At 45.1% G+C, this 14,663-nt stretch overlaps 1 protein-coding gene across 1 annotated transcript in view; it reads right to left on the bottom strand.

The window, feature by feature from the left end:
* Positions 1-903: 903 nt before the first annotated feature.
* The window catches only part of LOC138975133 (protein MTO1 homolog, mitochondrial-like), a 131,126-nt gene continuing 117,366 nt past the window's right edge, over positions 904-14,663 (bottom strand). Inside the window, exons 10-17 of the mRNA XM_070347795.1 lie at positions 11,192-11,308; positions 10,632-10,762; positions 8,975-9,179; positions 7,486-7,648; positions 4,615-4,733; positions 3,525-3,621; positions 2,689-2,743; positions 904-1,385 (exon numbers count right to left, since the gene is read on the bottom strand). Of these exons, the coding sequence (XP_070203896.1) occupies positions 1,248-1,385; positions 2,689-2,743; positions 3,525-3,621; positions 4,615-4,733; positions 7,486-7,648; positions 8,975-9,179; positions 10,632-10,762; positions 11,192-11,308 (1,025 nt within the window). The 3' untranslated portion in view covers positions 904-1,247. The remainder of the gene's footprint in view (positions 1,386-2,688; positions 2,744-3,524; positions 3,622-4,614; positions 4,734-7,485; positions 7,649-8,974; positions 9,180-10,631; positions 10,763-11,191; positions 11,309-14,663) is intronic.

Genomic DNA, 14,663 nt, shown 5'->3' with positions numbered 1-14,663 from the left:
TGTGTGTGTGTGTGTGTGTGTGTGCGTGCTAGAGTACGTGCGTGTTTTGCTTGACCGGTTTTTTTTATCTCAACTTTTGTTGTTGTTGCAAATGTATTGTTTTGTATAAAAACACAGCAAAGTCAAATTCTGACACGACAACGCTGACACGTTTAGACGCGCAGACAAGGACACACACACATACACACACACACACACACATACTAACACACACACTAATACTAACACTAACAGACACACACACACACACACACACATACACATACACACACATACTCACACACACACACACACAAACACACACACACACACACACACACACACACACACCAGTTTATGCTACTCAAGATAAATGACCACAGATAAATACAAGACTTCTCTGATTTGAGATTCGCTTTATTACCACGTATTTGGGGCATACAATAAGTTATAAAACATCACACGCGCACTGCAGACCGGTGTAGCACGACATTTTTTCGTACGAACATTTTACTCGGAGTACACCTGCCGTGGGGAGTAATTTTTTCGTGTTATAGGGGAGTAATTTTTGTCGTAAAGGGAGTAAAAGTTTCGTACGAAATTTGTACGCCGGAGTAAAACATTCTGTGGGAGTAATTTTCTCGTGCTACACCGGCATAGTGTGTGCCTGATGCAACCTGCATGCCTCACTCAGCAGGTTGTATCACAGTGATGCACAAACACACTTTCAGGTGTTAATACAACAAACACGCACATACAAACACACAGAGACACAGTGATACACAGACACAGACACAGACAGACAGACAGACAGACAGACAGACAGACAGACAGACACTAACACACAGACACAGACAGACACACACAGACAGTGATACAGAGACACACACACACACACACACACGCACACACCAGTATACACACACGTACACACACACACACACACACACGCACACACCAGTATACACACACACAATAAGTATACATCAGTGTAACTAAAAGAGTTATAAATACCGATGATTAATAATTCTGCAAGATTTCACAACTTCGTCAAATGTCTGAACAGAACAATTTCGGTCGATCAGCGTTATGTCACTTGAGAAGAAAAGGGACGCGAAAAGTTGACGTTATAAATTTACACATGAGTATTCAGTGTTCCAAAACAGGAGAACGCCCACAATTTTAAACATGTGTGCACAAACCATATTGCTCCGTGAATCATTTACGCACAATCAGTAACACAAGGTAATTCAAGTACAACAATACAATCAAAGGTCATGTGACGTATGTGCAGCCCAGACCTTTGAGGACGCCGTCACAAGTGGCCTCTGACGGTATTTCACATGACGTAAGAGGATGACGATGGCTGCAGGTGTAATTCCTGGTATGCGACTAGCGGCAGCTATCTGCAAAAATGCAAAATAATCACGACTGAATCCCACTGTAATAAGGCCACCTCTTGCTCCACACCACCTGCCCACTGTTCCCGCAAAGTATTGAAAATATAAACAGACGAATCAGACTCGTCCTCGTCAATTTCATTTTTCTTATTTTGCAAGTTTTCTGTCTCTTTCTCTCGTACATTTCATCAAACTTCTTTAATAATCATAACAAGTCGCGTAAGGCGAAAATACAACATTTAGTCAAGCTCAGTCGAACTCACAGAATGAAACTGAACGCATTGCATTTTTTCTGCAAGACCGTACACTCGTAGCATCGTCTGTCCATCGCTCGTGGCAAAGGCAGTGAAATTAACAATCCAGAAAAGCGGGGTAGCGGTTGCGCTGAGGATGATAAGCACGCTTGTCTATATCTCTACTCTTTTTAACTCTCTGAACGTGTTTTTAATCCAAACATATCATATCTATATGTTTTTGGAATCAGGAACGGACAAGGAATAAGATGAAATTGTTTTAAATCGATTTCGGACATTTAATTTTGATTATAATTTTTATATTTTTAATTTTCAGAGCTTGTTTCTTATCCGAATATAACATATTTATATGTTTTTTGAATCATAAAATGATGAAGAATACGATAAACGTAATTTTGGATCGTTTTATAAAAATAATAATTTTAATTACAATTTTCAGATTTTTAATGACTAAAGTCACAAATTATTTTTTAAGCCTCCAAGCTGAAATGCAATACCAAAGTCCGGCCTTTGTCGAAGATTGCTTGGCCAAAATGTCAATCAATTTTATTGAAAAATGAGGGTGTGACAGTGCCGCCTCAACTTTTACAAAATGCCGGATATGACGTCATCAAAGACATTTATCGAAAAAATGAAAAAAAAACGTCTGGGGATATCATACCCAGGAACTCTCATGAAAAATGTCATAAACATCGGTCCAGTAGTTTACTCTGAATCGCTCTACACGCACACACACACACACACACACACACACACACACACACACACACACACACACACACACATACACCACGACCCTCGTCTCGATTCCCCCCTCTATGTTAAAACATTTAGTCAAAACTTGACTAAATGTAAAAACGTGACCCCTCTCTCTCGGTCTGTCTCTCTCTCGGTCTTTCAGTCTCTCGCTCTTTCTGTCTCTGCCTGTCTGTCTGACTCTCTCTTTCTCTCTACCTCTCTCTCTCCCTCTCTCTTCAATTGATGACAGAGATACTGGTCATCATGCTTGACAGCATTATTATTTCTTTCCGCAAAAAGTCATATAATTAACATACCGAAGCGGGTCTTGCATCTGCCAGCTTCAGTTTCGCATCTGTTGACATATTTAAACTGAAACAAACGAATAAATGGAGTTAGCTTTGAGGCTTAAATGACCTAAGGCTTAACGGGGGAAAAACAGGGAATTGGCTACGTTGCCCCTTCTCTAGACATATTTAAACTGAAACAAACGAATAAATGGAGTTAGCTTTGAGGCTTAAATGACCTAAGGCTTAACGGGGAAAACAGGGAATTGGCTACGTTGCCCCTTCTCTGGACATATTTAAACTAAGGACACAAGAAAAAGTAACAGTTTTGTGGCAATGGGCAAACACGAATCTGAAGAAGATGTTGATGCTGGTGTTAAAAAGTAACATAAAGAAAACAGACTGGCACATCAAGAACGAGAAGGAGAGAGGAGGAGAAACAGAGAGGGCGAAAGAAACACAAATTAATTTGTTTGTTTGCTTGTTTGCTTAACGCCCAGCCGACCACGAAGGGCCATATCAGGGCGGTGCTGCTTTGACATATAACGTGCGCCACACACAAGACAGAAGTCGCAGCACAGGCTTCATGTCTCACCCAGTCACATTATTCTGACACCGGACCAACCAGTCCTAGCACTAACCCCATAATGCCAGACGCCAGGCGGAGCAGCCACTAGATTGCCAATTTTAAAGTCTTAGGTATGACCCGGCCGGGGTTCGAACCCACGACCTCCCGATCACGGGGCGGACGCCTTACCACTAGGCCAACCGTGCCGGTTCACACACAAAATAATGCTCCGCATTCGAAAATGGTGTGGGTGAAAACACCATTAAGTGTGCAACATGTCTAAGGCAAGGGAAACAACCTGTAATAGTCAAGATCATCTGGCAGCTGCAGTTGTTCCTCTTGTCTCACTTCCTCGATTTCTTCAAGCTGCTGCTGAAGTTCTGTGTGGTATTTAGCTGCCCGACAGAAAATATTTTCATTCCTTGAAAACCGGTGAACTTAAAAAGAATGTTAAAACAAAATCCGTTAGACTAGTAATTCAAATAAATATACATTAAAAGAGTGTTAACATTTACAGAAAGAAAAAGAACATCTTCTCTTGAGACAACTCCTTTAATGTCTATTGTCAGGAAACAGACCGAACCCTATATATTCGCTTATTAAAATCCCAAAACCTGACCAACTATTCTGTAATTTAATACAGAGACATCAGACATATCAACATCGACCAACAAACAGACACAGAGGTACGAAAAGAGACATCAAGACAAACTTTGAGATTCATGCAGACTGTAGAATATACGTCAGCAACCATCAACAGATAATCAATCAATCAATCAATGAGTCTTATATCGCGCATATTCCGTGGGTACAGTTCTAGGCGCTCTGCAGTGATGCCGTGTGAGATGAAATTTTATACGGCCAGTAGATTGCAGCCATTTCGGCGCATATTTACCTTTCACGGCCTATTATTCCAAGTCACACGGGTATAGGTAGACAATTATTAACTGCGCCTAAGCAATTTTGCCAGGAAAGACCCTTTTGTCAATCGTGGGATCTTTAACGTGCACACCCAATGTAGTGTACACGGGGGGAGGTTCGGACACCGAAGAGAGTCTGCACACAAAGTTGACTCTGTGAAATAAATTTCCGCCGAACCTGGGATCGAACTCACGCTGACAGCGGCCAACTGAATACAAATCCAGCGCGCTACCAACTGAGCTATATCCCCGCCCAACAGATAAGCATGGAGGCCGATTAACAGAGAGACAGACAGAGATACGGACAGAGAGACAGACAGAGATACGGACAGAGAGACAGACAGAGATACGGACAGAGAGACAGACAGAGATACGGACAGAGAGACAGACAGAGATACGGACAAGAAAACATATAAACTGATAGACACACACAAAGACTCCGCAGACATCCACGCTTTCATGAATCACCTTCAATTTCTACTCTTTCCAAAAGAGCTGGGTGCTGCTTCAAATGGCCCAGCACATCCGGGTATGTGTCCACCATGTTGCTTAGCGTGACGTCAGGATGAATCAACAAGTCTATGGCGCTGAAAATGTGAACAGGAAAAACAAATACATCAGCTGTTTATAACCATGATTTGGTTGGTGCCAGTAAGAATTTTTTTTAAACAAAACAAAACGTTACGTTCACAGATATATCGACCCATCGTGTTTTTGATTAATATCGTCATCAACCATTGCCTTGCATGTGTCTTCCCTGCAAGCGGATGAACATTTTGTCAGATAAGTTTTTTCTATATAGTGTTTGTCTGTGCACTTAAAGGCTGCCATATTCGTAGCGTTCATTAATTAATTCATATTGTTTACATGTGCCGATAATGTTATAAAACTGTACCTAAGGGGATATAATAACGATTGGCTGTAGCTTTCGAACACAGAAAAAAATTATTTCAGTATTGCAAAGTGGTGTTGATAGCGTCGAATGTAAACAGAACAGTCTCAAAAGCCATATTTGGTTTACGAAACGTCACGAAGTGACGTCAACGATCTAAAAATAGCCCAAGTCCTGGAGAACTGTTGCTAAACAATGCAATAAAGAATTAGTTATTTCTCGTAATTGGTAAGGACTTCAAACCTAAAACTTTGCAGGAAACTTAATTTATACATCCCCGCAACGATGGGTAAAGCCCTGGAAGTAATTAAACTAATTAAATAGGACTATTTCAGCCTTTAAAAAACCACTCGGTCGATACATCTATGGACGTAACGTTTTGTTTTGTGAATAATTAAACGTTCCATGCCTTTCTTGTTTTTTTATTCTGAATTTTGGAACGTTGGCAGTCTCTTTGTTTTTTATGTTTGGTGCCAGTAAGTACAATACTACGATATGATGATGCTGCTCCCACACGTGTAGACACCGTTGTGTTCCTGAATGTTCCGCTCTTCGTCCCTGATAACTTCAATGGACAGGCGCAATGGCCTAGTGGATACTAAGATCCACGGCCTCCCATGGACAGGCGCCATGGCCTAGTGGATACTAAGATCCACGGCCTCCCATGGACAGGCGCAATGGCCTAGTGGATACTAAGATCCACGGCCTCCAATGGACAGGCGCAATGGTCTGGTGGATACTAAGATCCACGGCCTCCAATGGACAGGCGCAATGGCCTAGTGGATACTAAGATCCACGGCCTCCAATGGACAGGCGCAATGGTCTGGTGGATACTAAGATCCACGGCCTCCAATGGACAGGCGCAATGGTCTGGTGGATACTAAGATCCACGGCCTCCCATGGACAGGCGCAATGGCCTAGTGGATACTAAGATCCACGGCCTCCAATGGACAGGCGCAATGGTCTGGTGGATACTAAGATCCACGGCCTCCCATGGACAGGCGCAATGGCCTGGTGGATACCAAGATCCACGGCCTCCAATGGACAGGCGCAATGGCCTGGTGGATACCAAGATCCACGGCCTCCAATGGACAGGCGCAATGGCCTGGTGGATACTAAGATCCACGGCCTCCAATGGACAGGCGCAATGGTCTGGTGGATACTAAGATCCACGGCCTCCAATGGACAGGCGCAATGGTCTGGTGGATACTAAGATCCACGGCCTCCCATGGACAGGCGCAATGGCCTGGTGGATACCAAGATCCACGGCCTCCAATGGACAGGCGCAATGGCCTGGTGGATACCAAGATCCACGGCCTCCAATGGACAGGCGCAATGGCCTGGTGGATACCAAGATCCACGGCCTCCAATGGACAGGCGCAATGGTCTGGTGGATACTAAGATCCACGGCCTCCAATGGACAGGCGCAATGGTCTGGTGGATACTAAGATCCACGGCCTCCAATGGACAGGCGCAATGGTCTGGTGGATACTAAGATCCACGGCCTCCAATGGACAGGCGCAATGGTCTGGTGGATACTAAGATCCACGGCCTCCAATGGACAGGCGCAATGGTCTGGTGGATACTAAGATCCACGGCCTCCAATGGACAGGCGCAATGGCCTGGTGGATACTAAGATCCACGGCCTCCAATGGACAGGCGCAATGGCCTAGTGGATACTAAGATCCACGGCCTCCAATGGACAGGCGCAATGGCCTAGTGGATACTAAGATCCACGGCCTCCCATGGGGAAGGTTAAGTGTTCGAATCCGGATCGCGCCTGGTGGCATAACGGTGGAAATGTTTCCGATCTCCCAGGTCAATCAATGCTAGATGACACACAGAAAGTCGACGCGGACTATCTTCATACATTTCGGTCAGATTCAAAGTGGACAAGGACCATCGTCTGCTATGTGTGGGAGTTGAACCTAAAACTGAAGACACAACAAAACGATGCATCTTTTTCTACTTGTTCTTGTTCGTGTTGTTCTTGTTCTTTTTTGAGTTCGTGGGCCCATGTACACTCACAGGCAAGATTAAGCTTCCCCATGTATGGCTATTTGTGACCCTCCACCACGGAATGAGTCGCATGTCACCTTTGCTCGATTTTCATATTTTTACATTTTCCCAAAGAGTTTTTTATGCTCTATCTAATGGTGAAAACCGTTTTAGAAAAGAGCAAGAACTGTTTGAGTTATAAGCCTGTGACTAAGGTGACCCTCACACTGTTACCAGACACTCCCCGGACTTATATTAAGCCTAGCGCAGAACCGCGCGAGGTGACATACGACTCATTTCGTGGTGGAGGGTCACAATTGTTCATGCCACGAAGACAGTCACACAGTCCATTTTTGAGGGATTCATCACCACACTGCTTCAACACAACGTATTGGCCACTAGGCCACTGCCCCCAGAATAATTATACAGCCCCCCTTTTCATTGCTGACCTCATGGTGTTGGTGTTGTTGCTGTCGTTGAGGCCAAGCTGGCGACGCCACTTGTAGATGGGTTGCTGAAAGGTTCTGAGTAGCTCCACGTTTTCCTCCAGCTCTTTCTTCATCCACTGAGACTTGTCAAACCTCACCTTGCTCACACAGCCGGTCTGAAAGCCTGGGAACATTGGAAGATCGGGTTGGGCAAATTTATCGGGAGAAGTAAGAATAAGTACTTCTCTGTCATTGATTTCGTTGCAGGAGGAAGAACTGATGGCAAAGACCGACAGACCGACAGAAAAAAAGACATTACAGACAGGCAGGTAGAAATATACACGTAAAGACAGGTAGAAATATACACGTAAAGACAGGTAGAAATATAGGGGAGACCGGGGCTAGTCCGCCCCCGGGGCACATCCGTCTTTGTCTGTTTATTCTTACGTTTGCCACCTTTTAGTCTTTTACACCATGTGAGAATGGTGTCCCTACTTCCCGCCATATCCTGCAGAAGTTCAGAGGTTGCGCGCCCATATATCGTGAGTACAGATCACAAAAAGTGTTTTTCTTCATTTTTGTAACATGAATGCATAGCAGTTGACTTAGGTTTTGATGCATTACCTCTGAGAACAAATGCTTAGTCTTGGTGTCGAGTGAAAGTGCGTTAATTAAGGTCGAGTTCTGACGAAAGTTTTGCTTCTTCCTTCCCATGTTGTGCTCGCTATCTGGCACTAGAGTTGCCTGCCCGTGCGGGGGCAAGTCCGCCTATTTGTCATGGGGCATGTTCGCCATGAAGAATATGCAGGTGTGGGAAACAGTCCAGTTTACATCTGCCATAACTGTGACTCTGATGGTGACTCCATCTATTCTCGATGGTAAAGATTGCAGATTCATGTCAAAAAAAGACTGACGCCGATTTGTGTTACATTCTTTCGACATTCTTTTGTATCTTGTCATTGGCATTTTTGAACCTAAATATTGAAGGGAATTAAAAAAGCTTTCCCACTAATCGGGTGCTTGTTTGACTGACTGTGTGTGCGTGCGTGCGTGTGTGTATAAAGCTTGCCCACTACTAGTCTTGTACCTACTATGGGATGAGAGCGGCGGACTTGCCCCACCCTGTAGGCGGACTTACCCCGACTTGGGGCAAGTTCGCCTACGTTAGGGTAGGTCTACTTAAAGCAGTATGTACAACAAATGTTCATGTGCACATAAAAACTGCACATTGATATCAGCTACACATTTGTCTTGATGTAAAATAAAAAATCAGTCTTCTAGTTCATCAAACTCGCCAGTTATACTACCAAAAGCATAAAAGTAGGCGGACTAGCCCCGGTCTCCCCTACACGTAAAGACAGGTAGAAATATACACGTAAAGACAGGTAGAAATATACACGTAAAGACAGGTAGAAATATACACGTAAAGACAGGTAGAAATATACACGTAAAGACAGGTAGCCATCACCATTTTCACACCAAGCACCGCCATTTCAAAGACTCCACTCACCTAATTGAGTGAGACGAACATCGGCGTTGTCCGGCCTGAGCGCCAGGCGGAACTCGGCACGGCTGGTGAACATGCGATACGGTTCGTTGGTGCCCTGGGTCGTCAGGTCGTCGATCAGCACCCCAATGTAGCCCTGGGTACGGTCCATGATCAGGGGCTCCTTGCCCTGGGATTTGCACGCGGCGTTGATACCCGCTATGATGCCCTGGGAGTGAAAACAGTGGGTGATGATTAGATACACTCATTACGGCATGCAGGCCTATTTCAACCATCATAAATCCGCCCAGGCTTTTTACCATGCATAAGAGCATTATTCAAGATGAGAAGCCGTCAACATTTTCATTGTTGGTATGTGTCATAGTGTAGGAATGGGCTACTCCCATGCAAAAGCCTGCGGGCAGATAGTTGTGAGAACGTGAGCGGAACTGTCTTCACGCGAAGGACTAGCAGTGCCATAAATAAAAAATAAAAATTTAAAAAAGATTGATGTAAAATCCACTAAAAACAAGTTTAAACCGGGGGGAAAAAATCTATGGAAGGACATCTCTGTGTGTGTGTGTTTGTGTGTGTGTGTTTGTGTGTATGTGTGTGTGTGTGTGTGTATGTGTGTGTGTGTGTGTGTGTGTGTGTGTGTGTATGTGTGTGTGTGTGTGTGTGTGTGTGTGTGTGTGTATGTGTGTGTGTGTGTGTGTGTGTGTGTGTGTGTGTGTGTCTGTGTCTGTGTGTCTGTCTGTCTCTTTTGTTTTTAATCCCCAAATACACTTCTGGCAGCTTCTCCTACATATATCTAACTCGATCCAGCCTACCTTACAACAATAAACACAAACAAGTGTACAACCTGTACAAGTAAACCTTGAGCATGTTCACCCCTTGTCCGTCTCCCATCTTTCATTTGGACCGTCTCCGTTATCTTCATCAGCGACAACTAAACAAACAGCCAATTAACCTACCGTTCCCCCCTCGCCACCCGCACTGTTTCTCACTCTCATCTCCAGGCAGGTTTCACCAACCTCAGCAAATAATAATAATTCTCTTTATTTATATAGCGCCTTATCCGAAGTTCAAAGTGCTTTATGCCGTGTGAGATGGAATTTTTTACACAATATATCACGCATTCACATCGACCAGCAAACCTCAAGCCTGTTGGGCGAATGTTCACCTTTCGCGGCCTTTATTCCAAGTCACACGGGTATTTGATGGACATTTTTATCTATGCCTATACAGTTTTGCCAGGAAAGACCCTTTTGTCAATCGTGGGATCTTTAACGTGCACACCCCAATATAGTGTACACGAAGGGACCTCGGTTTTTCGTCTCATCCGAAAGACTAGCACTTGAACCCACCATCTAGGTTAGGAAAGGGGGGAGAAAATAGCGGCACTACTTATATCCCACACTCACTTCCATTCGCTTTCCTTACTTACTCCTCTTCTACTTAATCCATTCGATACGTAAGCGAGATTTTAATACTCAAACAGCATTTTAATACTCAAGCGAGATGTTCATACTTTAATCGAGATGTCGATACTCAAGCGAGCAAGATTTTGATACTCAAGCGAGATTTTCAATGCTCAAACGAGATTTCGATACCAAAGCGAGATCTCGCAAAAGCTCAATATCGCATGTGCAGCTAGTGTCAGTCTGAGCCCTGCAATTACCTGAGCAGCCGCCTCTTCATAGCCAGTGGTGCCGTTGATCTGACCGGCAAAGAAGAGGTGCTGAATCAGCAAGGTTTCCAACGAAGGCTTCAACTGCCGAGGGTCCATGAAGTCATACTCTACGCCGTAGCCTGTAGACAACAGTGGCACAGCTCAGAGATAAAAGTTGTTGCATACGGGTGGTAGACGGGTGGTAGACGGGTGGTAGACGAGTGGTATAATGGAATACTAGTGGTTTACCAGCTTGTACAGATACAGATGATCTCATACTGATATGTGACATTTTTTGTATCAGCTTTTCAGTCCAGAATCGTGGCAGAAAGACTGCTGCTCGCTTTGGTAAGGGCAACATTCGTTAATAACCTAAACTACAAGACCGACCAGATCGCGGCAAAAAAAAAAAAAAAAAAATCAGTTGGGGCAAGGACGCCAAAAAGATCTGCAACAACCACAATCGGATACAGACACTGCTATTCTGTAGGATATAGACACTGAACTCTTTCAAAACAGAGGTTATACACACGGCAACGGGTGAGACGGAAGAGCAACACAATGTTTACCGGGATGCACCAGGTCGCAGGTCTCCAGGCCAGGGATGGCACGCACCAGTCGCACCTGGTGCTCCTCCGGCATGGTGCACGAGATTCCGTTAGGGTACACCACGTCCGTGTTCAAACCTGATCGACAAAAAAGAAAGAAAGAAATAAAGTAAGAAAAAGAAAAGTAAGAAAAAGAAAAGCAAGAAAAGCAAGAAATACCGTGAGAAAGAAAGAAAGAAAGGAAGAAAGGAACAAAGGAACAAAGAAAAGAAACAAAGAAAGAAATACACATTTAAAAAAAAACGGTTTTGAATGGCGGCTGCATGGTCAACATCAACGATACCTTCCTCCCCGAGTGTTCGATCCAATAAATCGCCACCTCGTCTTGGCATGGGATAACCAGCATCCTTCATTTGGTGACGGGCGCTGTGGCGGGGTGGTAAGACGTCGGCCTCTTAATCGGAAGGTCGAGGGTTCGAATCCCGGCCGCGGCCGCCTGGTGGGTTAAGTGTGGAGATTTGTCCGATCTCCCAGGTCAACTTATGTGCAGACCTGCTTAGTAGCTTATCCCCCTTCGTGTGTACACGCAAGCACAAGACCAAGTGCGCACGGAAAAGATCCTGTAATCCATGTCAGAGTTCGGTGGGTTATAGAAACACGAAAATACCCAGCATGCTTCCTCCGAAAGCGGCGTATGGCTGCCTAAATGGCGGGGTAAAAACGGTCATACATTCCTTCTCGCGAAAAAACCACCCCAGATCAGCTCACCATCTCAGATCTGACCAGGCTTTAGCATGAGACTTCACCACCCTGCCACTTGGTGACACACCAAAACTTAACAGATCTGACCAGGCTTTAGCATGAGACTTCACCACCCTGCCACTTGGTGACACACCAAAACTTAACAGATCTGACCAGGCTTTAGCATGAGACTTCACCACCCTGCCACTTGGTGACACACCAAAACTTAACAGATCTGACCAGGCTTTAGCATGAGACTTCACCACCCTGCCACTTGGTGACACACCAAAACTTAACAGATCTGACCAGGCTTTAGCATGAGACTTCACCACCCTGCCACTTGGTGACACACCAAAACTTAACAGATCTGACCAGGCTTTAGCATGAGACTTCACCACCCTGCCACTTGGTGACACAACAAAACTTAACAGATCTGACCAGGCTTTAGCATGAGACTTCACCACCCTGCCACTTGGTCACACACCAAAACTTAACAGATCTGACCAGGCTTTAGCATGAGACTTCACCACCCTGCCACTTGGTCACACACCAAAACTTAACAGATCTGACCAGGCTTTAGTATGAGACTTCACCACCCTGCCACTTGGTGACACACCAAAACTTAACAGATCTGACCAGGCTTTAGCATGAGACTTCACCACCCTGCCACTTGGTCACACACCAAAACTTAACAGATCTGACCAGGCTTTAGTATGAGACTTCACCACCCTGCCACTTGGTGACACACCAAAACTTAACAGATCTGACCAGGCTTTAGCATGAGACTTCACCACCCTGCCACTTGGTGACACACCAAAACTTAACAGATCTGACCAGGCTTTAGCATGAGACTTCACCACCCTGCCACTTGGTCACACACCAAAACTTAACAGATCTGACCAGGCTTTAGTATGAGACTTCACCACCCTGCCACTTGGTGACACACCAAAACTTAACAGATCTGACCAGGCTTTAGCATGAGACTTCACCACCCTGCCACTTGGTGACACACCAAAACTTAACAGATCTGACCAGGCTTTAGCATGAGACTTCACCACCCTGCCACTTGGTGACACACCAAAACTTAACAGATCTGACCAGGCTTTAGCATGAGACTTCACCACCCTGCCACTTGGTGACACACCAAAACTTAACAGATCTGACCAGGCTTTAGCATGAGACTTCACCACCCTGCCACTTGGTGACACACCAAAACTTAACAGATCTGACCAGGCTTTAGCATGAGACTTCACCACCCTGCCACTTGGTGACACACCAAAACTTAACAGATCTGACCAGGCTTTAGCATGAGACTTCACCACCCTGCCACTTGGTGACACACCAAAACTTAACAGATCTGACCAGGCTTTAGCATGAGACTTCACCACCCTGCCACTTGGTGACACACCAAAACTTAACAGATCTGACCAGGCTTTAGCATGAGACTTCACCACCCTGCCACTTGGTGACACACCAAAACTTAACAGCCTCGGTGCTCTCTGAATTCAGTTGGATTTTGTTTTTAATAAAGCCACTGGTAACTTTTTAAGAATTTAGTTCGTAAACAAAAGGTAAAACTCGTCAAAGCAAGCAGTAAGCATACTGTTTGTTGGTTTACGCAAAACAAAACAAAATTTGGTTTAGGGTAACCCGACCGACCCTATTTTTTCCCGCCGACCTTAAGTTGTTTTTTCATTTCTAAAAAAAAAACCCCAACTTTTGGCACATTTTGCGAACCATACCGAGACTAAGGGAAGTAACCTCCTTTAAAATCGACTAATTGGTGGTGTTTTTTGGTTTTGTTTTTGTTTTTGTAAAGCCGACCTACCGACCCGATCTTTTTTGATAACGTTACCTTAAACTAACATATATTTTTGTTTAGCCTGACGTCCAAGTGGAGGGACGGTCTACTTCATGTAAAAGCCTGACGTCCAAGTGGAGGGACGGTCTACTTCATGTAAAAGCCTGACGTCCAAGTGGAGGGACGGTCTACTTCATGTAAAAGTCTGACGTCCAAGTGGAGAGACGGTCTACTTCATGTAAAAGCCTGACGTCCAAGTGGAGGGACGGTCTACTTCATGTAAAAGCCTGACGTCCAAGTGGAGGGACGGTCTACTTCATGTAAAAGCCTGACGTCCAAGTGGAGGGATGGTCTACTTCATGTAAAAGCCTGACGTCCAAGTGGAGGGACGGTCTACTTCATGTAAAAGCCTGACGTCCAAGTGGAGGGACGGTCTACTTCATGTAAAAGCCTGACGTCCAAGTGGAGGGACGGTCTACTTCATGTAAAAGCCTGACGTCCAAGTGGAGGGACGGTCTACTTCATGTAAAAGCCTGACGTCCAAGTGGAGGGACGGTCTACTTCATGTAAAAGCCTGACGTCCAAGTGGAGGGACGGTCTACTTCATGTAAAAGCCTGACGTCCCAGTGGAGGGACGGTCTACTTCATGTAAAAGCCTGACGTCCCAGTGGAGGGACGGTCTACTTCATGTAAAAGCCTGACGTCCAAGTGGAGGGACGGTCTACTTCATGTAAAAGCCTGACGTCCAAGTGGAGGGACGGTCTACTTCATGTAAAAGCCTGACGTCCAAGTGGAGGGACGGTCTACTTCATGTAAAAACCTGACGTCCCAGTGGAGGGACGGTCTACTTCATGTAAAAGCCTGACGTCCAAGTGGAGGGACGGTCTACTTCATGTAAAAGCCTGACGTCCCAGTGGAGGGACGGTCTACTTCATGTAAAAGCCTGACGTC

This window comes from Littorina saxatilis, linkage group LG9, assembly GCF_037325665.1.
Source record: "Littorina saxatilis isolate snail1 linkage group LG9, US_GU_Lsax_2.0, whole genome shotgun sequence".
Taxonomy (NCBI): domain Eukaryota; kingdom Metazoa; phylum Mollusca; class Gastropoda; order Littorinimorpha; family Littorinidae; genus Littorina; species Littorina saxatilis.
This window is presented reverse-complemented; position numbering and strand designations above follow the sequence as displayed.